General features: G+C 31.6%; 2 protein-coding genes across 3 annotated transcripts; one reads left to right on the top strand and one right to left on the bottom strand.

The window, feature by feature from the left end:
* The first annotated feature begins 4,682 nt into the window (after nucleotides 1–4,682).
* On the top strand, nucleotides 4,683–6,832 carry LOC107631717 (beta-amyrin 28-monooxygenase). The gene is made up of 3 exons (XM_016335250.3): nucleotides 4,683–5,807; nucleotides 5,937–6,124; nucleotides 6,245–6,832. The coding sequence occupies exons 1-3, from the start codon at nucleotides 4,868–4,870 to the stop codon at nucleotides 6,536–6,538; spliced, it is 1,422 nt and encodes a 473-aa protein (XP_016190736.1). The 5' UTR covers nucleotides 4,683–4,867; the 3' UTR covers nucleotides 6,539–6,832.
* A 416-nt stretch (nucleotides 6,833–7,248) lies between these two features.
* LOC107631718 (UDP-arabinose 4-epimerase 1) lies at nucleotides 7,249–12,161 on the bottom strand. Of its 2 annotated transcripts, XM_016335251.3 has the most exons (11): nucleotides 11,858–12,161; nucleotides 11,075–11,238; nucleotides 10,643–10,767; nucleotides 10,071–10,184; nucleotides 9,863–9,970; nucleotides 9,656–9,747; nucleotides 9,122–9,263; nucleotides 8,767–8,861; nucleotides 8,149–8,278; nucleotides 7,872–8,016; nucleotides 7,249–7,775 (listed from the first exon to the last, which is right to left on the bottom strand). In XM_016335251.3, the coding sequence occupies exons 2-11, from the start codon at nucleotides 11,136–11,138 to the stop codon at nucleotides 7,537–7,539; spliced, it is 1,254 nt and encodes a 417-aa protein (XP_016190737.1). In that variant the 5' UTR covers nucleotides 11,139–11,238; nucleotides 11,858–12,161; the 3' UTR covers nucleotides 7,249–7,536. The 2 variants fall into 2 exon arrangements, with proteins under 2 accessions (XP_016190737.1, XP_016190738.1); XM_016335252.3 differs by lacking the exon at nucleotides 11,858–12,161 and having other exon boundaries at nucleotides 11,075–11,711.
* Nucleotides 12,162–24,672: the final 12,511 nt, after the last annotated feature.

Genomic DNA, 24,672 nt, shown 5'->3' with positions numbered 1-24,672 from the left:
TTCACTCTCCTTTCCTCTCCAAATGCCTAAAACATAATAAATCAAAAAATAGATTTAGAACCATCCAATTTACAAAGAAAAGAAACATCCTAATGCTTAGCATAAGCACCATCCACGTAGAAATTTTAGATTCAGCTAGAGTAATTTGACTGATTTTTGGCTGATATCTTTTTGATTCCCTAACATTGTTGTTGATTTTTTGGGTAGTGTTATTTAAACTATTTTTTAATAAAGTCTAGAGTTAATATTTAGGCACTTTCCTTTAAAAAACAAAATCATTTTTCTATAAATACAATATGAATGGAAATCATACATAGAGAATTTTATCAACATAAAAATATGTTAATTTATTCTATATTCAGCATTTTGAGAGTAAAATGTTATACCCTCACGAAATCGAAGGACTTGAGAATATGAAATTGTAATATTCTAAAAATGCAATGAACAAGGACATGGTCGGGAGTGAGTGAAGGAACATGTATGAATATAAGTCTTTCCATGTAAAATGGCACTCACAATTGAAGTGACAAAGTCATCATACAAAAATATACACGGAGTCAACACTCAAATAAGAACTGGATTACCACTTGACCCAACTGAATCAAAGCGTCACAAATAGTAAACCCAAACGGGTTTTAAAAAAAAATGGATTAGTTCTACCGTTGAGTTGTGTAGACAAAAACTAAAAAAAAAAAAAAAACTTTCCCATATCAACACTAATTGATTGACCGACTTAGATTGGTCAACCAGTCATTCATTCGTTTAAACAAGTGTCGAGAATTTAAATTTTGTGTTGTACATACAGTAATTTATTTGTGAGCGACAAGCCTTTAAATGAAGCTTTGATTCTTAATGAATTAATTCTTAATTTGTTGGATTAGAAAACACCGCGAAAAAACAAAAAAAAAAAAGCCTATTGGTTCGTAAGGTGGCTATTTTTTCTAGCGTAGATGTGAATACGATTTATGGTTCCTGCAACGACAATTTCATGTGAATAGTTCGTGCTAATTAATAATGACAGTAAATTACTTGAACGAGCAAATTCTAAGCTGAATAAGTCTTGTACATGAAAATTCTAAGCCCCAGTTAGAAGTTAACATATGAAGTCCTTTAATTAGGAGGGTTGGTAAAGTAGTTAGTAGGTGTTTACTTTCCTTTCCTTAACCAGATTACACGAATTTAAACATTATCTTTGGGAATATCCATAAACTCCTCCTGTACTAATTAGTCAAGCAAGTCTTAGAAGTCCAAAACCCGGCCCCAATGGCATGATGGCAAAGCATGTTTTGCTTCTTTGAGTGTTTGCCCCGTTGGATGGATACCAAGTGGAAAAAAAGAAAGAACCAAGTATCTTCTTTGCAATTGTGTTGTGTGGTCCTTATGGTTAAACAGAAATGATATTATATTATATTATATGAGTCCCGTTAGGGAGACAATGAACTATTTGTACAATGTGTATAATGGGCTATTGAGTTACAAAATGAACATCCCCATATTATCTAGAATAACCATCCGAGTACTAGGGATAATAAACATCTTCCCAAAAGTTTAAACTGATTTTTGGGTTTACCAAGTATCAAACTCTTAACATTTCGGATTTAGAGTTCTAATACCATGTCATGATACCACTCATTCCAAAAGTTTCAACTGATGGGAAAAAATAACACTAATGGTTATATCTCTAATACTCCCTAAACTTCCATTATATACATTGTATAAATATTCCATTGGCTCCTCTACTTTCTTTTATTATATATATTTGAAGAGTTTGATAGGTTTCTTTTAGAAAGAAAGGTTAAGTTTTATGTAATTTGTTATGACTGGTGTTTGCAAGTGTCAGAAAAATATTAGTTTTTTATTTGGCTTTGTTTTTACAATGGGTTTCGTAGTTTTACAACATTTGATGTCTGTCATAAATGCCAACAAATTCTTAAATCTCTTTTTTATTACTGTCTCAGAGACGATATCAAAACTAGAAAAATTTAAACTCTCTTGGATATGTATTTTGCAGGTCCTAACTTAAAAAACTAGTTGAAGCAGAATTTTAACGAACTTTTTAATTTTAATACGGAGGGAGGGTTGGTGTATAGTAGAGTTATGAAGATATATGGTGTTTTAACAAGGTACGAGGATGTACTGAAAATTCTAGGTCCGATTTGTGTACCGGTAAAAAACCCTAAATCCGATTTGTGTAAATCCTGGGTTCGATTTATGTACTGGCAGAAAACACCGGTCCGATTTGTGTAAACCCTGGGTCCAATTTTTTCTCACTAAAGCAAAAAATTAAAAACTGTCACAATCGTGTATATCTCCCCAATACTCCATAACTCAGCATAACTCACAATCAATTTCATATAAAAAAAATAGCTAGAGGAATACTTTCTTATTTTATTCAACTCTTTAGTAGATTTAGAGAGATAAAAACAATCATCTTTTTAACTCTGACGATGAATAAGGTGCCAACAAAGTGGCGCTTTTTAATTTACATATGGCGCTAGAGTACGTGCTGGACTCCATTATGAGAAAGGGGTGTGCTTAACATATTTGTGGTGTTAGGAGGGAACAACTCGGACCCTGCGAGTTGACACCACCCACACGGACAGTCCGATTTCATTCACCATGTGATTTCAGCTCTCAGTTCACCAAAACAATTTCTATCTGTACTCAAAACGGAGGGTCCGAGTTCTTTTCAAAATCAAAGCATGGAACTCGGACCATGCGACTTGTACTACATTGCATATTAAAAAACTACGTTAAGATAACACGGAGGGTCCGATTTAGAGCACCTCAAATTTTATTTCTCATTAGCATACAAATCGGACCGTGCGATTTGATAGGCAAAATTTATAAACAAAAAAAACGCACGGTCCGAGTTCTTCTCTGTGACACTGACAAAAAGCTGTCCCACATATACGTCTAGTCCCCCATGCTTCCATATCCAAGAAAAGCACACGTATAGGTTCCATTTCGATAAAATTGAGCCACAAAGTGGCCAGTATGACTCAAAACTCAAAAAAAAGCTGCATGTCATTTTTAATATGCATATTTTTTTTATTTTTTTTGTTATTTTTTTTTTGGTCCCTTTTTTTATACACTCGCTTAAAATGAATTGTGATGCTAGTTAGAGCCTTTTTTATGAGTAAATAGATTTTGGTTGCCTTATTTATAACTTAAATGAGTATTGAGTGAAAGGTTATTTCAAAAAGTTAAAAAATGCTAGTGTTCTTTAGGTTGAACTTTTAGGAGGGACTTAATCCTTGTTTGGAAATGTGATTTTTGTTTTCCGTGAGATGAATTATTTAGACACTTTTTCTATGATGCAAAGAAGAAATTTTGATGATATTGTTCTGAAAAGAGACCTAAAAAAGAAGATTGAAAAGACTCTGGATTAGAATTGAAAGACTTGTATCACTTTAATTCAAAGAACAATCAATCATGCAGTTGATATTATAGCTAAAAATACTAAGAAATATGTGGAATGGCTCCAACTTTAAAATAAACTTTTATCATTTTATATACTTAAATAAAAACCAAGCCTATTAACTTGGTTTTTTTTCTTTCTCCTTTTCTTCTATTTCTTTTTTTTTTCTTTCATATGTAAACACCAAAAAGAATAATTTTATTTTTTATTTTTTCTTTCATTATTCTTGTTAATTTTTTATAATCATATTTTTTATTATTATATTTTTCATCTCAAATTTTTTGAATAAAAAAATTGAAATTTGATAATTTATTCTAGTTTATCACCAAACAGAATATAATTTTCAGGATTTTGTCTTGTCATATTCTCAAGAATAAATGCAGCCTTGTAGAGTTATAGATATCGAATTAGCTTATATATTTAAATTTTTGGTCATAAAAAGTAATAATATATTATTTTAAAAATACATTTAATATGTGCTTTAAAAGTTACCATAATCATACCTTCTTGATATTTAATATAAGTTTTAATTAATATAATTGACCAAGCAAAACACAGCCATCACAGTTACAATTGAGAAAGTATGGGGATAAATACAGATAATACATGTCACGATATTGCTACTGAAGTTAGGTTATTCGCATAAGATGTTAGTAACGACATAATATTCCTGGACCATACATGTATATATACTGGACCACCACGACAACATCATCTAAATTATAAAAATGACAATATAGATATACAATAAAACAATTAAAAGGACCATATAATTTCAATTTCAATGATATCATACAACCACGAAGTCATTATGATTCCGAAATTTTTTAAAATAATAATGATAATAAATACTAACGTAACAACTTAAACATTTTTTTTCCATGCAATCATAGAACTTAAAATCACAGTTTTCTTTTTCCCTTGTTTACTTAGCGGGATTGTTTTTTTTTTTATTATGATCTTAAATTCAATATAGCTCGCACGATGCTATAATTTATTTATGTTAAACTTGCGCCAGTCTCGTCCATGTGGTTTAGCATTGATTCTAACTAGAAATAAAGACGTTTTTATGGTTAGTTTACCAATTTTTATTGCTATTATTCAATACATTATTTCAATTTTAAAAAAAAAATGATGAGATCACATTGTTGATCAACGATATGATAGCATGTCCAAAGTGTTTGGTTGTATATAATGTCGACAAAGAAAACAGGTAAAAAAAAAAAAACAATAAAAAGGTCCATGCTCTCAGCATGTTTATAGGAATGAGTAGATATTATATTAAAATTAAATCTTGATCAACTTATAGCATAGCAGAAGTTAAAAAAAAATGAAAATATAGAAATTTTATGATGTCAGCTAGAGATGGAGTCTTGTTTGGAGATCAATTTAAATGAAATTTGAACACAAAATCCATCCTTCAATGAAATTGGGTAGAGTTTGAAAATGGATTTTTTCATGCAATCTTTGTTTCTAATTATGATCACCTTTGTTATATCCATCTTTGTTCTGAATAGAAAAAATCATGATGGCACCAAAACCCTGCCCCAAGGTAGTTTTGGATGGCCTATAGTGAATGAAACCTACCAATTTCTGTTCCATAAAATTGATCATTTTCTTCAAGAGAAACAGAAAAAGCACTCCTCAGATATCTTCAAGACCAAGTTACTAGGAGAACCAACAGTGGTTCTTTATGGTCCTAGTGCAAACAAATTTATCTCCACCAATGAACCAAAACATGTCAAAGTTTGGTACTTGAGGACACAAAGAATGCTCTTCAATCTTCCTGATCATGATCAGCCGCGTGCGAAAAACTCGGCCGCTGTAGCTGCGGCTCCAGTGAAGATCTTAGGGTTCTTGAAACCAGAAGGTCTATTTAGGTACATGGGGTGCAACATTGAATCCATCATGCACCAACACTTCATGAGAAATTGGGAAGGAAAAACAGAACTAAAGGTTTATCCTTTGGTGAAAAATTTTGCTCTTTCACTAGCCTATCAGTTCTACTTAGGAATTGATGATCCACTCCATGTGGCAAAATTTATCAGCAAGTTTGATGATTTGTATTCTGGAATTTATGCCGTTCCTGCGAATTTTCCGGGGACTACATTTCACAGGGCAATGAAGGCTGCAAGTAAAATCAGAGAAGAGATTCAATTATTGATCAATAAGAAGATTGATTATTTGTCAAAGGGAATTGTTATGAATGATTTACTAGCTCATTTAGTTGGTGCTGTTGAGGATGGAAAATATGTGCCAAAAATTGAAATAAGTAACATCATAATGGGATTGATGAATTCTAGCTACACATCAATAGCAATCACACTTGCTTTCATGATCAAACACATTGGATTGGATCCTCATATCTACCAAAAAATTGTATCAGGTAATGTAACATAGCAACTATATTAATATAGTGTAGCTGCTTTAATAGTTTAGGATAGTAATTGTGTAACACTTTCTAACACAATGACAAAGATACTAATATTTTGTGGTTTCTTTCTAATTGAATCAGAGCATGCTGATATTACAAAATCAAAAGGAGCAGGTGCAGCACTAGATTGGGACACCATACAAAAAATGAAATACACATGGTGTGTTACACAAGAAACCATGAGACTGTACCCAACTGCACCAGGAGCATTCAGAGAGGCAGTAACAGATATCACCTTTGAAGGTTTTACTATTCCAAAGGGCTGGAAGGTACCCTTTTCTTTACATTAACAAACTTGATACACAAGAAAAAATTAATACTACATTTATTTAATAGATGAAGAGAAAACATTTAGTAACTTGTTGGTCAACCTTTTTTTTTTTAAACAGATATTTTGGGCAATGATGGGAACAAATAAGAACTCAAAATACTTTGATGAGGCTGAAAGTTTTGATCCATCAAGATTTGAAGAGAATGGCCCTGTTCCATACAGTTATATACCATTTGGTGCTGGAGCAAGGTCTTGCCCTGGAAAGGATTACACAAGGTTTGTGATTCTCACTTTCATTCACAATCTCATTACCAAATTCAGTTGGCAAGTTATGCATCCTCATGAGCAAGTCTTAGGTTCTTTGGTGCCTCTTCCGGCGAATGGAATTCCCATCCGAATTCGCCACCTCTAAGGCCTAGTTTGGTTAAAAGGTAAGAATAAGATAAAACTTGTTAAGATGAAAATTCACGTATAGTTGTCTTCATATGAAGTTGATAATTAAAAATTATTAGATGATAATTTAAACAAACATGTTAAATCATCTAACAATTCTCAACCATCAACTTCGTGCATGTAAGTCTCTACCAATTATAAAATCTATGGGGTCTATAATTAATCCATCACCTTCAGTGTACATTGTATGAACATGTGAATATTATCATGTCCTAAATTTGTGACTGCCGTAATATTTGTACCATTTAACTCACAGTACATCCCCATAAATCTCATAAATCCAAGAATACAAACTATAAAGCATAATAATGGTTGTGTCAATCAATGCTTCGATTAATTGTGCTCCTATAAGGACTTTTGTGGCAACATATGGAATTGATTATGATTAAAGTCAACCAATAATTGCCAACATGATACTGGACCACAAATTCATGGGTCCCAAAAGCGACAATCTGCAATAATAGTAGGTACATCTAGGTTCTAGATACCGGACCAGGACCACCTTTCACTCTTGTCGTTTTATTTTTTAAAAGAAAAAAAAATTTATTTGTAAGTTCAAACTAGTAATGTCACCTAATGAACAATCATATAATTTACTAGCAGCAATGTATTATTAATTTATTATTGTTATTATACAACTGAGAAGGTAAGAATCAAAAGCTAAGAGAGTGAAAAAAAAACTATACCATTGGCTGGGCATTTATATTATTGAATCATATTATGTGGTTAATACATATAACGAATGGACTAATAATTCCCTAACAACCACCTACTGAATACCAAATCACTGTAGAGTGAAAGAAAGAAAGAAGAAAAAAATTAGTAATAATAATAATAAGTATGTAGTAACGATAACCCCTCTTCTAAGATAGCAATAGTAACTAGTAAGTGCAGCTGACATATGAGGCTGCTGGGGTTTCTTCTCTAGTTTTCTGCTATGTTAGATCTCTAAATGATTCAAACCACTGCATTTGAAACACCATAACCGTTATGATGAGATTTCTGCCATCTCCATGCAACCTTCAAACTCTCTAGAAGATCCGCGTGTTGAGCAGTCCAATTCAACTCATTTCTAATCTTTGTCGGATCGCTGTATACCTCAGCGTAATCACCAGGGCGACGAGGGAGGTATTCGACTTTAATGTCCACCCCTGTAGCCTTCTTACACGCGTCCACAAACTCCTTCACTGATCTACCTGATAAACATAACCACCACAGGGGAACGAACATTTGAGGCAACTAAAAAATATACCAAGCAAATTGAGGCATTGTATTCTGAATTGTTAACATACCCTTTCCAGTGCCAACATTGAAGATCCCAACTTTACCAGATTCTGCCTTTTGAAGAGCCTTGACATGAGCATCGACAAGGTCAGTTACGTCAATGTAATCTCGCACACAAGTTCCATCGGCTGTCTTATAGTCCGTGCCTCTAACCTGCAGGGTGGCAAAACATGCAATGAGAAAACTTTCAAGTACTATATGCATTCAACAATTACAAGTTTATGAGACTAAAGAATAAGATGTTTTCCTTTTATATGTGAACTCAGAAATTTAAGCGAGATATACCTTTAAGCCAGGTATAATACCACGAGCTGCATCAAAGCAGGCACCTGAAATTCGGCCTTGCTCTCGTAGTTCAGGTCTTGGAGCTTCACCTAGTCTTCCCTCAGGGTCTGATCCAATCACATTAAAGTATCTGGCGGTTTCCCATATGAAAACATATTATTAATGATCAGCATACATAATTCCTAAGTATCCAGTGACGGCCTATATTTCACTTAGAGACACCTCAAACTGTTACCAATAGTCCAAATAACATACAGTAGTCAGTTTTGTTATGCCAATAAATCCAAAAAGTATTATTTTTAATTGTTTTCTGTTTGATACATGCTAATTAGAAAGGTCCACAAGCTCCCTACAATCTTCCCAAACACACATAGATAAACCTAAAATCTAGGGCGTGAAAATAAGAAAAAAGCAGAAAGCCAAAGATAAAAAAATTCTGCATTAGTTACATGGACCCATAACCCAACCATTGCGCATTTGTTCGCAACCCACTTTTCAAGGCATCCATACATTTCAAAATCACTTCTAGCTAGCCTAAGCAAGGAAGACCACGCTGAATAAAGTATGAGCAAGTTATTTAAAAGGAAAGAGCCGGGAGGATTTATGTAGAATACAAACCTCAGAATCATTACTGCCATGTCTGAAGTTTTAGAAAAATCAAGGATGATATCTTCGGCCATCTTTTTGGCTTTCCCATACGGATTGATTGGGACCTGACATTAGAACATTAATTTTATCACAAAAGCGTTAAAGCCAATACAGATACAATGAGAAACGTAAAATATTCTCAAGCAACCTCCATAGTTTAGAGGAATGTTATATGCACTCCTCTCTATATACCTTGCACTTTTGGTATTAAAGTGATTGATTAGAAATGAGAGAAATGAAAAATGTCTTTTATACCATAAAAGAAAGGTATACACTTAGTGGTGTATCAAAGAGTGGTGCAAATATAATCTCATAATTTAATCACCTGCTGTGTTTCTTCCGTAATGGGCATCTTTTCAGGTTCACCATACGTTGCACATGTACTAGAATATATCAATGTCTTCACATCATGTTTAGCCATAGCTTCTAATACCAACAATGTATTTGATGTAATGTTGTGATAGTACCTGACGATATGAAAAAAAGAAACGATTAAATATATATTCAATAAAACTGAAGTAGATGAATCATAACCATCAATTAGCATTATCGCAAGTATTACAATTTGATACTGCTCAAATTTGATACAACTCAAGAATTAAATCTAAATTAGAACCAACATCAACAGCAAAACAGCTTTAAATAAAAATGTTGTTATAGTGACTATGTTATCAGGAACACATTTACAAGGCCGGCACAATGATAAATCTCATACCATATTTAATATGCCACTAAACAAGTCAATCGGTATCTAAATAGACATGTTACTTGTGCAACTTGGAAGGAGGAGCAAATTACAAGCAGAACGCAAACATTCAACTGAGATTGAAGTGCTTGAATAAACTCCAGAAGTACTTACTTGAGAGGATCCGCAGTGCTTTCCCCAACATATGCAACAGCAGCAAAGTGCATCACAGCATCAAACTTATTCTCCAAAAATATTTTATTAACCTGGTAACCAGTTAAGTAGAAAATCTTTCTTGGGTATTCTCCACATAGGTTTCAATCAAAGTTAAAAATACGACAACAAAATATTTCTAGTGATGAGGAAAGTGGGTAAGGATACAGATGTCCGATCTCCCAAGTCAGCATATATAAATTGAAGCCTTCCTGGTTCTGGAAATAAATTTTGAAGAACTCTGACGGCACCCATATTTCCTCGTGACAGATTGTCCTGCCAAAAAGGAAAAAACAATGTTATGCCTGTCGCAACCACACTGATAAGTGCATTTGATTTTGTCAGAGAAATATTTCATTTTTATTAATAGACATACTACTATAGTGACACGATAATTTTCCTTCAGAAGCCGAAGCGTAGCATGTGAACCAATGTAGCCTGCACCGCCTGTTACTAAAACATGAGTTACCCCAGGTTCGCGAATGGCAAACTGGAAAAGGGGGAAAACAGAAACGAAAATGATAAATTAGCTTAAATAAATAAAGAAAATTAGCTTTAGAGAAGGCAAACTCTTATATCAGGATAGTTCAAAGAAAGAAGAAAACTATAACTGAAAAATATATATCGTCTTTCTAATTTTTCCCTTACAAACCATCCCCTTTTCTCCTTCTTTCAACTATCTGGCTGACAAAAGTTGTGAATGGTAACTAAACATAACCAAGCTTCACTCTTTATGGATAAAAAATTAAAATAGTTCATATCATTCATCAATTCATCTCTATCAACAATCTACCACTTTTAAGATATCTTTCAAAGGGTAATAATCAAACCGCTATGAAACTATAATGAATATGTACATCTCTGGTGTGGAGGGGACAAAAAAAAGGGAAAGAAGCAAAGACATAAAAAGCTCTCAAAGAAAACATGTGTAAGATGACTAGCGATTACCGGACTAGTGGAACTCAAAGATGGAGATTGCTTGATCATGATAATGCATAATGCTGTTAATCCAGCAGCAAGAAAAACTTTTCCAAGAAAATTGCCTTTCCTTTTTGGATCAGCATAATCCAAGCCTAAAAGACAGAAAAACATAAACAGGAGAAATTAAATTGAAAAGGATACATCTATGATAAGCTAAACAAATCCAATGGCATGAAATAAACTACAGAACTTTAGAACTAATGAATCTGCAAACACCTTATGACTGTGCAGTCATATACCAGCATTCATTCTATCCTAGATTAAGGTGTTGAAAAAGGCAAAGCCTTCGCTCCAATTTTCAAATTGATTAATGATTTGAGTGACCAAGCATGAAGCATCTTTCAAGAAAAAAGGAAAGTTAACACCATTCATGCTCAAATTTGGAGGACATAATCTTACCTCCCATTGGTAAAGGTCTAGCTCCTGCCCTTGGCTGACTTCTGGACCGGACAAAATTTAGCATTTGCAAAATCCTTATTATTTATTGCAGAGAATAAGGTCTTTTCACTTGATATGAATGATTAAATCAAGCTTCACTTCCTTGATAGATCTTCAGAGACACGCTGCATTAAAAAAAAAGGCCATGTAAGGAAAAAATTTCATTGTCAACGTACAATGAAAACAACCCGAAAAGAAGTTGAAAATGAAAAGTCACCCAAGCAAATTAACAAACAGATGGAAGACAAAGACACAAAGAAAACGAATAAAGGTCAACATTGAAAGCAAAAGAAACAACATAAAACATGAGATGATTAAAAGCTTCTCGTGGCTGCAATTCCCAGCAATAAATTGAAGATCCAAATAAAGCAGCAGAGGAAGAAATCACTGAAACGATTGATTGAAAAACAGAGAGAAGGCAAGTTCTGCATAATTCACAGCAATGGAGATAAGGCACATGCAAATCAATCTTCTGCCAGAGCTTTAATTGGGAGAAAACAAGAAAGAAGGTAAGTAAAATGGTTACAAAATGTTTGAGTTGCAAGATCCAAGACATGACGAAAACAAACAAAAGCACACAATCACATGTTTTCAGTACAACTAAAATTAAAAAGAAAGGAAACTGTGAATAAATCAAAATTTGAAAAACAAGAAACAAAATCCTTTGTCTTTTGGCGAAGCATGATTAATGAGAAAACGAAAAAGAAGTAGCCAGAGATAGTTGGAGTAGCAGCAACAGTTTACATTAAGAAGGCAAAAGCAATAGGAAGATGGAAACGGGAGCTTTCAAAGTTAGCGATAATAATATCTCAGAAAAAATTAAGAGAAGAAGAAGGTAGAAAAGGTGTGAGAAAGAGAAAGATAGAAAATGGAAGGTGAAAGGAGGGTCCCAAAAATGTTGGGGTTGAGAGAGAGAGAGAGAGAAAACGAAGGGAGGAGAGAGAAGCGAGGGAGTATTGCAATGGCTCTGTGTCGACCGACTCCATTTTGTGAAGCCATTGCCCTGTTCCTGCCGGACATCCATTTGCTAATTGCTAAGGAACACCCCTTTTTTTTCTTTAATTATATCATTAATAAACATTGAAATAGTAAATACACTAGTACTTATTAATAAATTAGTAAAAATAAAAATATATAATATTTTAAAAAATTTTACTAACAAATATCCCTATAGTATCATAACTAAATAATTTTACTAAAAGACATAAGTTTTTAAAATAGAGGTGGAAAACTTTTATGTTTAATGTTGTAAGCAATGTCCATAACACCAAATCTTACTTCAAAATGGGAAAGCAACCTAACTACTTGTAAATCATAATGGCGGCCGAAAATAATTCCTAGGTTGATAAGCCACCTTGCCCTTTGTAGTTGTATCTATTTTGTAAGTGGGAGCAAATGAAAAAAAAGTAGCACGAGAAACGAGACACAAGTAACAGAGAACCAATTTGGATTTATGCCAGGCAGATCTACCACTAAAGCGATATACCTATTAAGAAGGATGATGGAGAGGTATCGTAGTAATAAAAAGGATCTATGGTATTAAGTGGGAGCAAATGAAAAAAAAGTAGCACGAAAACTTGAAAACTAATTCTATGGTATTTATTACTTAGTATTTAATTTTTGTTTATTTTTTTATAATTTATTTAAAATTTATTAAATTTTATACTTTTAAATTAAATATTAATTATTTAACTTTTTTTTTAACAATCAAAGAAGATGCTCTATAAAGACGTAGAAAACATCTTTTTTTTAATATATTTTTTAATAATTAAAATTTAACACGTATAATCACTTAAATTATGTTATTTTTGTCAAAATTAGGTCAGACAAATTAATTTGATCGAAAAATAGTAAATCAAATTTTGAATTCGTCTAAATTAATATTATTTTTTATAAAAAATAACTACAATACTCCTATTATATAAAATAACTAAAATACTCTTATTATATATATTAATTTTCAGAATTCTAAATTCTAGTCTTTTTCTTCTCTATTGTTATAGGGTTAGAATTTAAAGTTTTCAAATATATATATATATATGATAGGAATATTTTAGTTGTGTTTTATAATAGGAATATTGTAGTAATTTTTTATAAAAAAAATATTAATTTATATCAATTTAAAAATTTAATTTATTAATTTTTTTGTTAAACTGATTTGTCCAATCTAATTTTAATAAAAATAATATAATTTAATTAATTATATGTATTAAATTTTAATTTTAAAAAATATCTTTAAAAAAAGACGTTTTTGACGTCTTTATCTAAATAACTCCCACAATCAAATACTAAATTTGTAAGTACCATAGAGTCAAACACCAAACTTGAAATAGAGAAGCATCCAATCACGTGTGCAATGCACTTGCTATTTTCTTCTCACAATTTGCAATTTTGCATGCCCCTCAACACCCCCCCCCCCCTTCCCCTCCCTCTCTCTCCCTCTCTCTCTCTCCCTCTCTCACAAACTTAGTCCACTTTTGGACCCAACTTTTCCTCCCTTCAATCCCTTTTCTGCAATCTTTTTTGTGTAAAAAAAAAATCTCTAATTTCATAATTTTTTTTAAAAGATAAAGTATTAAATTAAAAATTTGAATCCTCTAAATTTTAAATTTTCACTTTAGAGGATAAAATGATATCTCTAACTATTGAATATTTTTTCTCTCATATTTTTTCTTGGTCCCACATATTAAATAAATGATGATAGATCATACTTTACCTTCTAAAATAAAATTTAAAATTTAGAAGATCTAAATTTTTAAATTGGTCTCCTATCTTTGGGCGTAATTCTGTTTTGGTTCTTAAGATTTAAAGTGTTCTATTTAAATCTAAAATAGTTTCATTTAGCTTTAATATAGTCTCACCCTAAAGTCAAAATTAAATAATTAACAAAATATCTTATATGACAGTAAACACACTTGTTTCAAAAATACAAAATTAACCGTGGATGCATCAATATATTTATTTATCATTCTCCTTAGTTCTAGAGAAAATATTTTATTTAAATGATAAGAAAAATGATAAATAAATGTATTGATGCATACATGGTTGATTTTGTGCCTCTGAAACTTGTACTTGTTCTCCATATTATCGATTTTGTTTTTGTACTACTTTCATGTAGGACATTTCGTTAATTATTTACCTTTTGACCTCACAGTGGAACTACATTGAAACTAAATGAAACTTTTTCTTTAATTTAAATAAAACACTTTAAACCTTAAGAACTAAAACAGAATTACGTCCAAACGTAAATGACTAATTTAATACTTTATCTTTTTTAAAAATAAATTAAGACATGTTTGAGGCTATTTTTTAAGTAAGAGAGGCCTTTTACCTCTTATGCAGTGTTATAGAATGGTAAGTGTGTTTTCTTTTAATATGATTCATGAAAGTAAATTGGAAGTTTTGATTTGACTTCTTGAAATTTTTATAAAATTCTGAGGGTCAAATTTGTTAAGGAACAAAAAATTTGATGTTTTGAATTTCGATTTGAACGAGATACACAAATTTAAATGTGTATTAAAAATTTTTAAAAATTAAAATACACAAATCTAAAAGTCATATTTATATTTTAAGTGACAACTCTGATAATCCAATTTATATTTTTCGCATCCTAGTTAAACACATTATCTTATCTCTAATATCAAAAGTAAAAAATGCATGTTTGACAATGGGTGTAAATACAATTTAAAAAGCAAATTTCTAGAATTTTAAACACGAACACTGGCTTGTAGGTGGGTGGCATGAAAACTATGCTGCTTGTTATTATAAATTAATCAATGCTAATACTTTGAAAGATCAGGGCTTGCTTTACAGGAATACTTTATATACACAAAAAAAAAATTAATCAGTACATATTTTTAATATTTATATATATTTATTTTATATATGTTTAATATATATTTTATATTGAGTGATTTATAGTGTACATATAACAGATTAATTTATTTTATTATATTCTAAAAGGCATACGCATGTCCAACATTATATATGAGGCTACGATCATGTGGTTTGCCTTTTTACAAGAGGGAATATTCTTACAATTATTGTTGGAAATATATACTATTTGATCTTAATCTTATTATATCATGATGTTTGCATGATCACTCTTTTTCTATTCTCATTTTTTTTCTATTTTTTTTTAATTCTCATTGTTAATTAATGTGAGTGACTGTGGTGCCAAATGAAATGAATCCGAGTCGGGCTTCTTTGGCGCTCTCATTTTCGTATATCGTTTTATGACCACGAACTACTTTTGCATGTTTAATTAATTTAATTTATTTGAGTTATCTCATGAGTCTATTTTTCATTCGATACATATATGATAAACAATATTATATTATAAGAATGCTTCCTCAGAAATTAATTAATCTTATCACAAATGCAAGAAGAACAAACACACATGGAGTACAATTTTATTTACAACAATCCCGAACAATGACACTAGTTAAAATATTAAATATCACGTTAGCAAAAATATTAGCATTCTCATCTTAAATAAATAAATAGTTAAATGTTTTGTTTTAATGTTTTTTTATTTTATTTTTTTCTGAAAACTGAAACTGTGATACCTAGGTATACCTTTTCCGAAACCGACGCAAAACACATGGCCCTATTAGCTGACCCAGTTGTTTAATTATTACAGGAAAAATAACGCAAACTTGCTTACATTTTTTAGTATCATTAATTATTTTAAGTATATAGATATAGTCAACAAAATTGTCTTTACTAGAAAAGAAAAAAAAAAGAATACATAAAATGATAAAAATACTTATAGTAGCGACACAGCACAGAAATAGTTTAAAAAAAAATAAAAAAAGAAATGGGAATATTTGTGTGCATGGCCCCCCTCCTTGCTCTCTCGTTTCATATTGTCGGTTACAATTTATGCTCCCTATTTTAAAGCCTACATTTTCTCAATCCTCTCCTTAAATTAAGTATGCCTAAAGTCTCCAAAGTCAAACAAGAATTGCCTCATTATCAATCATTGTGAAGCACATCAACACCCAACACTTTCTAGATTCATACCATAACCAAATATAAAATAATATTCACACATATGGAATTCTTTAATTTGGATACATTATGATTTGTTCTTCCTTAAAAGCATTAGTGTATATGTTCACAAAAAGAGGGTGGCAATATATATGAGTAAAAAGAAAGGTGGCAGTTTCTTTTTCCTTGGTACCTAGAAGAGTGCCCATTTTATATATCATGGTGAAATGGGTCAATTACCATTATCGAGAGGAATCATTAAAGGAAAGAAGGTTACTTAATTGCCTTGATTGTGAAATTAGGCAGACCTTGAAATTTTGATGTGTATTTATTATTTGCATAGCTTCTAGTCTTCCACCAAACATTTGAACTTTGAAATAAAATTCTTACATAATTCAATAACTCACATTTACAAAATGTTAACAATAATAGGAATAAATTCAATTAAATTTCTTTAACATATATTTAATTTTTATGAATCTTAAAATCTTTTGAACTGTGAATGTATCAATGTAAATTATTAGACTTATATTATTAACTTTCCTCCTTTTCTTATTGAAAACATATGATTTATACGCCAAAATCAATTATTATTCATTAAATTAGTAATTATATATTTATGTATAAATATATATATTGTTATTCTTAGATTTTTTTGAGCTATAAAAAACTAGTGGTGTAATATTAACTTATTAGGTTGTTAATGGTAATGTCAGAGACAATAATGGGTTAATTGCTCTTTAGTTATTTTTGTTTTGGTTAAATTACACAGTTAGTCCCTACACTTTTAGTGAAATTGCAAATTGGTCCCTATAATTTAAAAGTTTGTAATTGGATCCCTGAAGTAAATTAAAATTTGTAATTAGGTCCTCAATAACGTTTACCGTAAAAAAAATGCACATTTACCATATTGTCCTCTTCTTCCTCTTTTTCTCTTTTTTTTTCTTCCTCCTCTCTTCAGAATTTTTCTGTTATTCTTTTTTAACAACAACAATAGGGCTTCAACAACAACAATCCCAGAAAGATAACATTTCAACAAATCAAACAATCAGAAATTCAACTCAACAACCAAATCAACACACAACAACAATAAAATCAAAAAATAAATCAAAATCAGAAACTGGAACAGTCACAAAAATAGAAGCAGAGGCAGTAACAGAAGAAGAAGCAGAGGCTCAAGCAGCAGAGACAGTCACAGAGGAAGAAGTAGCGCTGGCGGGGTCCTCCTCCAAGCTTAGCCGGCGCTGTCCCCCTCCCCCTCCCCCTTCCCCCTCTTCCTTTCCCCTTTTCCCTCTCCCTCCCCTTCCCCTTCACGTTTCCTTTCGGCTCCCCCTCCCCCCAACCCCCAAAACGCGTTTCCTTCCCCCCACCCCACTCTTTTTTGTTGCTGCTATAATCTGTGCTCCTTGGAGAATCAGATTAATTGCTTCCAGTAAACAAGTCTCAGTAATTAAAATCTAAATTCACTTTATCTACTATGAGTTAAAATTTCAGATTCAGAAAATTGAAGAAAAATATGAGGTCTAACATTTCAAGCAGAAGCAGAGAGAAAGGTTGAGTAAGAATAACAGAAAGAGAAGCTTTGAGAGCTTGAGAGGGAGACAAGAGGTTGTCTTCCCTGGAAAGGAAGCAAACAACATCAACCATGCACACTTTGCCAACGCATCTACAACACTCTCCTCCTTCTACTTCTCCTTCTTCTTGGAGATTCAGATTTCAACAAAATGAGGTTTACGATGGAGTTAGGTTTCCCGATCCAAAACCCCTCTGACTTCAACAATGTCGTAGAAGCCTTCGACTGGGAGGAGTTCCCCTACCACCGTGGCGCCGCTCCCCACAGCAACGTTATTTGCCGTGTGTTCACCGCCAATGAGTCCCTACCGAAGCCGTTCCCAAAGTAGCCTTCACAGGAGCAGGTAAGAAGGGAGAATTAGCCATGGCTTTCAAGAGTGATGGTGCGATTGTTGTTGTTGCTGTGATCTTAAGAGAGGAACTTGATTGTGAAGGTTGGCATTGGAGCGTAAAGAATTGGAAGAGTATGTGAGGAAGTAAAGGAAGAGAGAAATGGAGTTGAAGATGAAGAGGAAGAGGAGACATGAGCGTAAAGAATTGTTGTTGTTCCTTCAATTCATGACGCTGGGGAGGGGGTGGAATGGGTTAGGGATTTTTCCTCTGTTTTGGAAAGTGGAGAAGTGACAGTGAGAAGGTTGAGAAGGGGTGGGATGGGTTAGGGATTTTTTTTGTCATTTTTAAATAGTTAAATTATAGTGTTGGTCCCTATACTTTTACTAAAATTGCAAATTAGTCCTTACTGTTAAACACGTACAACTCACATGCTTAAAATAGCGAATATACTGAGGAATATTCTGTTAAATCAAACGGTGTTTGAACGGTAGGGACCCAATTACAAATTTTAATTTATTTCAGGGACCCAATTACAAACTTTTAAACTATAGGGATCAATTTGCAATTTCACTGAAAGTGTAGGGACTAACTGTGTAATTTAACCTTTTGTTTTTTGTTGTTTTTTTGTCTTTTGCTCCGCATGTATTTTTTTAATTTATTTTTTAATATATGTTTTATATAAATAATGAATTTAATGGTTGGTTTTTAATGTATGCATGAATGTTTATTATTTATAACATTTGGTACCGCTCAACAAATTTAAGAGAGACAAATTGATAATTAACTAACACGGTAACACACCATATGCATTTTTTCTAATTTAGTTTGGGATGCAAGCTATTTTAAGTTTAATCTCAACTAAGCTTTTGTCAAACTCATTTCAAAGTTCAAACAAATTAAAGCACTGGTGAAAGGAAGTTATGACTGCACTACATACCAAACATTTTTTTAATTAATATTTGTTTCCCCCCAAATTTTATTCCTTCAATAATGAAATGTTGAAAGAGACAAGTACTAGATTCCTCTATTAGTGGAGAATGAGTTGCATATACACATACTTGTCAAAAGTCATAAGTTATTGAACCCTAAAAATAGTGTTTTAGATCACATGGTCAAGGACTTGAGTACTTGGAACAGTGAAGTTCAGTTCTAGAAAAGTTAGTTGACCATTCCACTTCGATACATATATAATTTGGCACACCATAGGTATAGAGGAAAACATAGTTTGGTAAGAAATTTTGTTTCACATTTTCTAACTCTGGATTACGTAGAGATTCAGATGTTTTTATATGAAGTTGTTAGTTAAGAAGTATTAGATGATTTGATATATTTGACTAAATTATTATTTAACGATTATTAATTAACAACTTCACATGAATACAAATTGCATGTGAGTTTTGACTGTGGATTATAAAAACATTGGTTAATATTGCTATGTTTGTTTTATTTATATAAAATTATGTATGAGCAAAAATTTAATATACAAGGATTTGCAAGCACACTCATTAAAAAGTGGTTATATAGCACGTTAACAATCATGAAATTTACTTAAACACACGAGTTTTCATATAGAACATACTCTTTTCAAAATCTAAAGAGTCTCACTTTAGTAAAAGTGAATTGAGTTTTAGCCTTTTAGGCAAGTTTTACTCAGAGTTGGATATTTAAATTCTGAAAAGTTCTCTCAATACAATAGAATAAATGGTGGAGTAACGAACAAAATTCAATTATTCATTTAAAAAATATGAGCGAATTGACAAAGAGCCATAAATAAATAAATGGTGGAAACTCGGGTGCAATCGACTTCACGTGAAGTTGATAATTGAGAGTCCACGTGAAGTTGACTGCGCCTGAGTTTTCATCTAAATAAATAATGAGATTTTCTTACTCTGTTTTTTTTTCCTTGGTGGGAATAGGATAGATGTTTTTTTTTTATTTTTTTTGTGGAATTTGAGATTGATGTAGCCAGGTCACGTTTGACTTAAATGGGCTTACTGGTCTGAGCTAGGCCCATAAGCCTCTATCCTTCTTTCAGGGCTTCCCCGATACCGTGCCCTTCTCATAATAATAACCACTATCTTAGACAAAAAAAAGAAAATTTAAACCAAAAAAAATCTTAAACAAAAAAAATACCAAAATCAATTATCAAATTTACCTATAAAATAGATATTAAAATACAAATATATATTAAAATTAAACTATGTACATAATTATACGCAAATATATTGGTGGCTGATTTTAGTGGTTGATTTTGGTGTACGAATAATATTTAAAAAAAAAAATGCATTGCAATGTATGAATTTGTTCATCATCAAATTATGATGCAACAAGATCTCTTTTTGTGGTTCATCATCTACTGGTTCCTCATGAAACCTCCAAAAATTATAAATCTCATTCTGAAACTTCTTCATTGCTGTTATCTTCTTCTTTCAAGGGGAGGTTTGGTTGTATTGGCCTTGAGTTTTTGAATGTCCTTAAGGAGGGTTGAGTGAAAATGCTTAGGAAATAAGCATCAAGGTTTTTTAGTGAAAAAGTGAACATTGTTTACAGTTTATCTATCATGTCAGGACACATATTAAGATTACAAAAAAAAAAAAAAATTAAAAATATAAAAAATTTAAATTTTTAATACATTTATTTTTTACCGGATTCGGACCGTGAGACCCGAGCTCTTACTTGGCTAAGTTAGTCGATCCACTTGCCTTTAGGGGCACTTCTTTATAGTTTTGGGCTGACCAAGTCGGGTCTGACCCATTAAGAATGATATGTCAATTTTGGATTTTTACTTTAGCGTTTGTTTGGACTATGAGCATGTACTGCCTTTGTTTGGTTTCACTATACTCTCCCTAAATAAAAAAGCAAAGCTCATCTCGAACTATTTATTCATTATTAATTTCTATTTTATAGTGACATTTGATTAACGACCCGTTTGGATAGGTTCATAAGTGATTTTTTTTTAACTTTTAATTTATGAAAATATGTAGTATTAATGTCGGTACAATTTTTAAAATAAAATTGTAACTTTTTAAAAAGTTAGTTTGGTGCTTAAGGAGAAGTTAAAAAAAATGACTTCTCTCATAATAAAAATTTTTTTTTATCACTTTTCTCTTAAAATAAGTACTTTTAGAACTAAAAAACCAAACACAAAATAACTTATTTATAAACTACTTTTAATATAAGCATTTATTATTTAAGTTATTTTTTTAAAAATAATTTAATTAAGTTATTTACTCAAACTAGACCTAAATATGACGGGTAACTTTAAATGTACCAATTGTCATGTTATTATCCTGAAATATTAAAAACAAATCAATTTTTTGTTTTAAATTAGAATGTTAATTAAAAGAGTAAATTTTATATTAGATAGTTCATTTTTTATTATTTTAAAAATTAGTCTCGCTAAATAGATTATTAGTCCTTTTATAGTTTTTAATAAAAAAATTTTAATATATATATTAGACAAATAAGACTCTAATAAATTTTGTTATATATAATATAATTAGGTTAAAAATATTAGGGTATAGTTAATATGTATCTTAGGACACATGATAAGTTTATCAGTTACCACTAGTAGAAAATTTTAAATATTTTTATTTAATAAATATAAAATAAATACATTAAAAATTTAATTTTTTATATTTCAATGAATTTTTTTTTTGTTTTGTAATATTAACATGTGTCCTAAAATATTATTATAAAATATTTTTTTTAAATGACAAAGAATCTAATTTATGTGATAAAAGTAATTCTCCGAAATTTAAAAAATAAAACAAATTTATTCAAAAATAAAATATCTACTTTTTCTTTCCCTTTAGAATCAATCTAGATGTATGTTTACTCTAGTTAAAATATAATCGTTTGAAAAGACATGCATGTCATTACTTTTTAGTTTGAAAATATGGTAACATTAAATAGATCGCATTAAATATTTAGATTTTTGGTCAAAGTGGGCATTTAATAATTATCACAATAAATATTGTTGACTTTTTTACATTAGTAAACAAATATATGGGTGCTTTTAGGGGTTTTTTAATAAATAAAAAATATTATATTTATTAAAATATATAATTTGTAACATATTTACGAAAATTTATCATATCGTTTATTTCATTTATAATGTAAAAGAAAAAAAAAAGTATATATCTCGTTCAAAGTGTACAAAACGAAGTAGTCAGATCACGTTTATACACGTAGTGTGTAAGTAATCATATCACATTTGTACATGTGGTGTGTAACGGCCTTATTCGTTTATAGTGTAAACGAGATAAAAGAGGAGGCGACATATATATAGAATTCATTTACAGCGCCATTTGGATAGATATTTGTCCCGTTTCTTCAACTTTTAACTTATACTATTTTCTAATCATATTGTCGAATTACTCGTAGATTATGGCGCGAGCAGATGCACATGATGCGGACATCAACCGACTGAATGCGAGATGACACATCGCTGGAGCAGCCAACTTCGAGGTTAGTGTTGTTATTTTTATGTTTATGTTAAAACATATATGTGTAGCCATACTTAGGGTACTTTTATAGAACTAGTATACAATATATGTTAGGTGGATGAATGTATTGTTAATAAGAGATAACTAATAGGGGGAATGATTTTAGGTATTAGTGAAATTAATTTGTTAAGTAAATGTTTATTTATATAATTTTGTATGAGGTTTTAAAATGATAGTTTTGCCTAATTGCACTTTGTAAAACAGGAATGCTGACGGATGGGTTGGACTGTATCAATGACAGGATGACATTGCAGATGAGGCTGTTGTCCAACTGTCAATGATCTTGAGACACGGTGGGTGCTAAACATGTGTGCGCTTCTCCAACACTGCACACCCACCTAACGAAATAACACATACATGGTTGGCATTTACACCAAATATAACAATGATAAATGAGAAAATACACCACAGTTAAACTTGACCTCATCAATATTCGAGATTCTAACGGAGGGTAACACGGAGATTCCAAGGGCATCCTGCTGCATATTGCCGGTAATGCACATGGTACTTTAATCAGTCCGACTCTACAATTCAGTACTCAATACTTATGTGAATGATGTAATTCTTCACACTCTACATTACTGCATCTTTGCTCTTGAATATGTGGCCAACTCGAAACTCCACACCACCGTCTAAGTTGTAATTGTCTTTACCCGTGTTGAAAAATGGAGTTTTCTCGTGCATCACATCTAGATCCAATGTATGATAATGACTAGGTACAGCTGATAAGGTTAGAATTGTGTGTGGAACAGGCAGAAGATACTGAATTGATGCCTTGACCGACGTCTCCGGTACAAACTCCTCCTCCTCATCATCTTTAAAAGAACCACTATCGTTGCTATCCGCAACATACTCCTCGTCGGAGTCCTCGCCATCCACGTCCATTTCTTCCACTAGACTAGCAACGTGTAGTGGTGGCGGTGCGAGAGATGGGTCATCCTGCACAGAATTCGAGTGGCCAGATCCACTACCACCAACATCACCGACCTCCGCAAAAAGCTCTATCATCACTTGTTCCGCCATGGAGTCAAAACAGATGAAACCGAAAAACTCAATTTTTCGTCCGTGCTAGCAACCTATATCCCACCCTTCCGATCTCTTTTCTCCCGCTACCACCAACACTACTCAATATCAGACTCTTTATCTTGGACAAAGAACTTACTCGCCGAGTATACAAAAAATGGAATTATCACACTCAAATACCACCACAATGTCATTGTTTCTCATATGGTAATTGGAATACACACTTACAACCACATATCCACTACTACTAGACATTTTGGCTTATTTTTTGGAAGAAAAATGAAAGAGAAGAAGAAGTAAAATGTTTGTGGAGAATACAAAGGGTTGCACATCTTTTTATAGCTACCGAAAATTTGTTGTAACATATCTCGTTTACAGTATAAACGAAATAAGAATGCACATATCTCGTTCACTGTAAATGAGATACGTGCATTCTTATTTCGTTTATACTGTAAACGAGATAAGAGATATGATAAATTTTTGTAAAAATACTACAAATTGTATATTTTGGTAAATAAAATATTTTTTTATTTATTTAAAAAACGTGCTTTTAAGGTTGCTAAAGATTTTTTTCATACAAAACATATAAAATTTAGGTTTTAAATGTATTTGTTTTTTATTCATTTATCAAAATAAAAATTTAAAAAAGTTATATTAAAATAATCTTAATAACATATATTCTTATGAGATATATTAATTAAATCCTAAATATATTGAATTGTTAACTTGATTTGTGCTTCAGTACTAGTGAATGTGTATTCGTTGTCTTCAACATCTACAACATATGATATTAATTTCGTGAAATATCCAAACTTGGTAGATATCCATACTTAAATTCAGCCGAGATTGTGGACTATAATCTATGCATATTGGTGATGGTGATCCTTATTCAATGTATATGTAGGACTTCTCCAAGCAAAGAAAATTCAATAGTAATACTACTACTATTTATTTAAGAGAAATCAATTTAAATTTTAAATTTAATGTTAAAAAGTTTTTCTCTTTTTTGAGGAAAAGGGGGGGGGGGGGATTAAAGGGATGGGCCTCAAGAGAGGCCTGGTGGGTGGTTGGCACACAGTTTTTAATAATTGGTATTTATATTTGTATGTCGGGAAATTAATGGGTTAGGCA

Source organism: Arachis ipaensis, chromosome B3 (genome assembly GCF_059453495.1).
Source record: "Arachis ipaensis isolate K30076 ecotype BB chromosome B3, ASM5945349v1, whole genome shotgun sequence".
Taxonomy (NCBI): Eukaryota; Viridiplantae; Streptophyta; class Magnoliopsida; order Fabales; family Fabaceae; genus Arachis; species Arachis ipaensis.
Note: the sequence above shows the minus strand (reverse complement) of the source record. Positions and strands in the feature narration are given on the sequence as shown.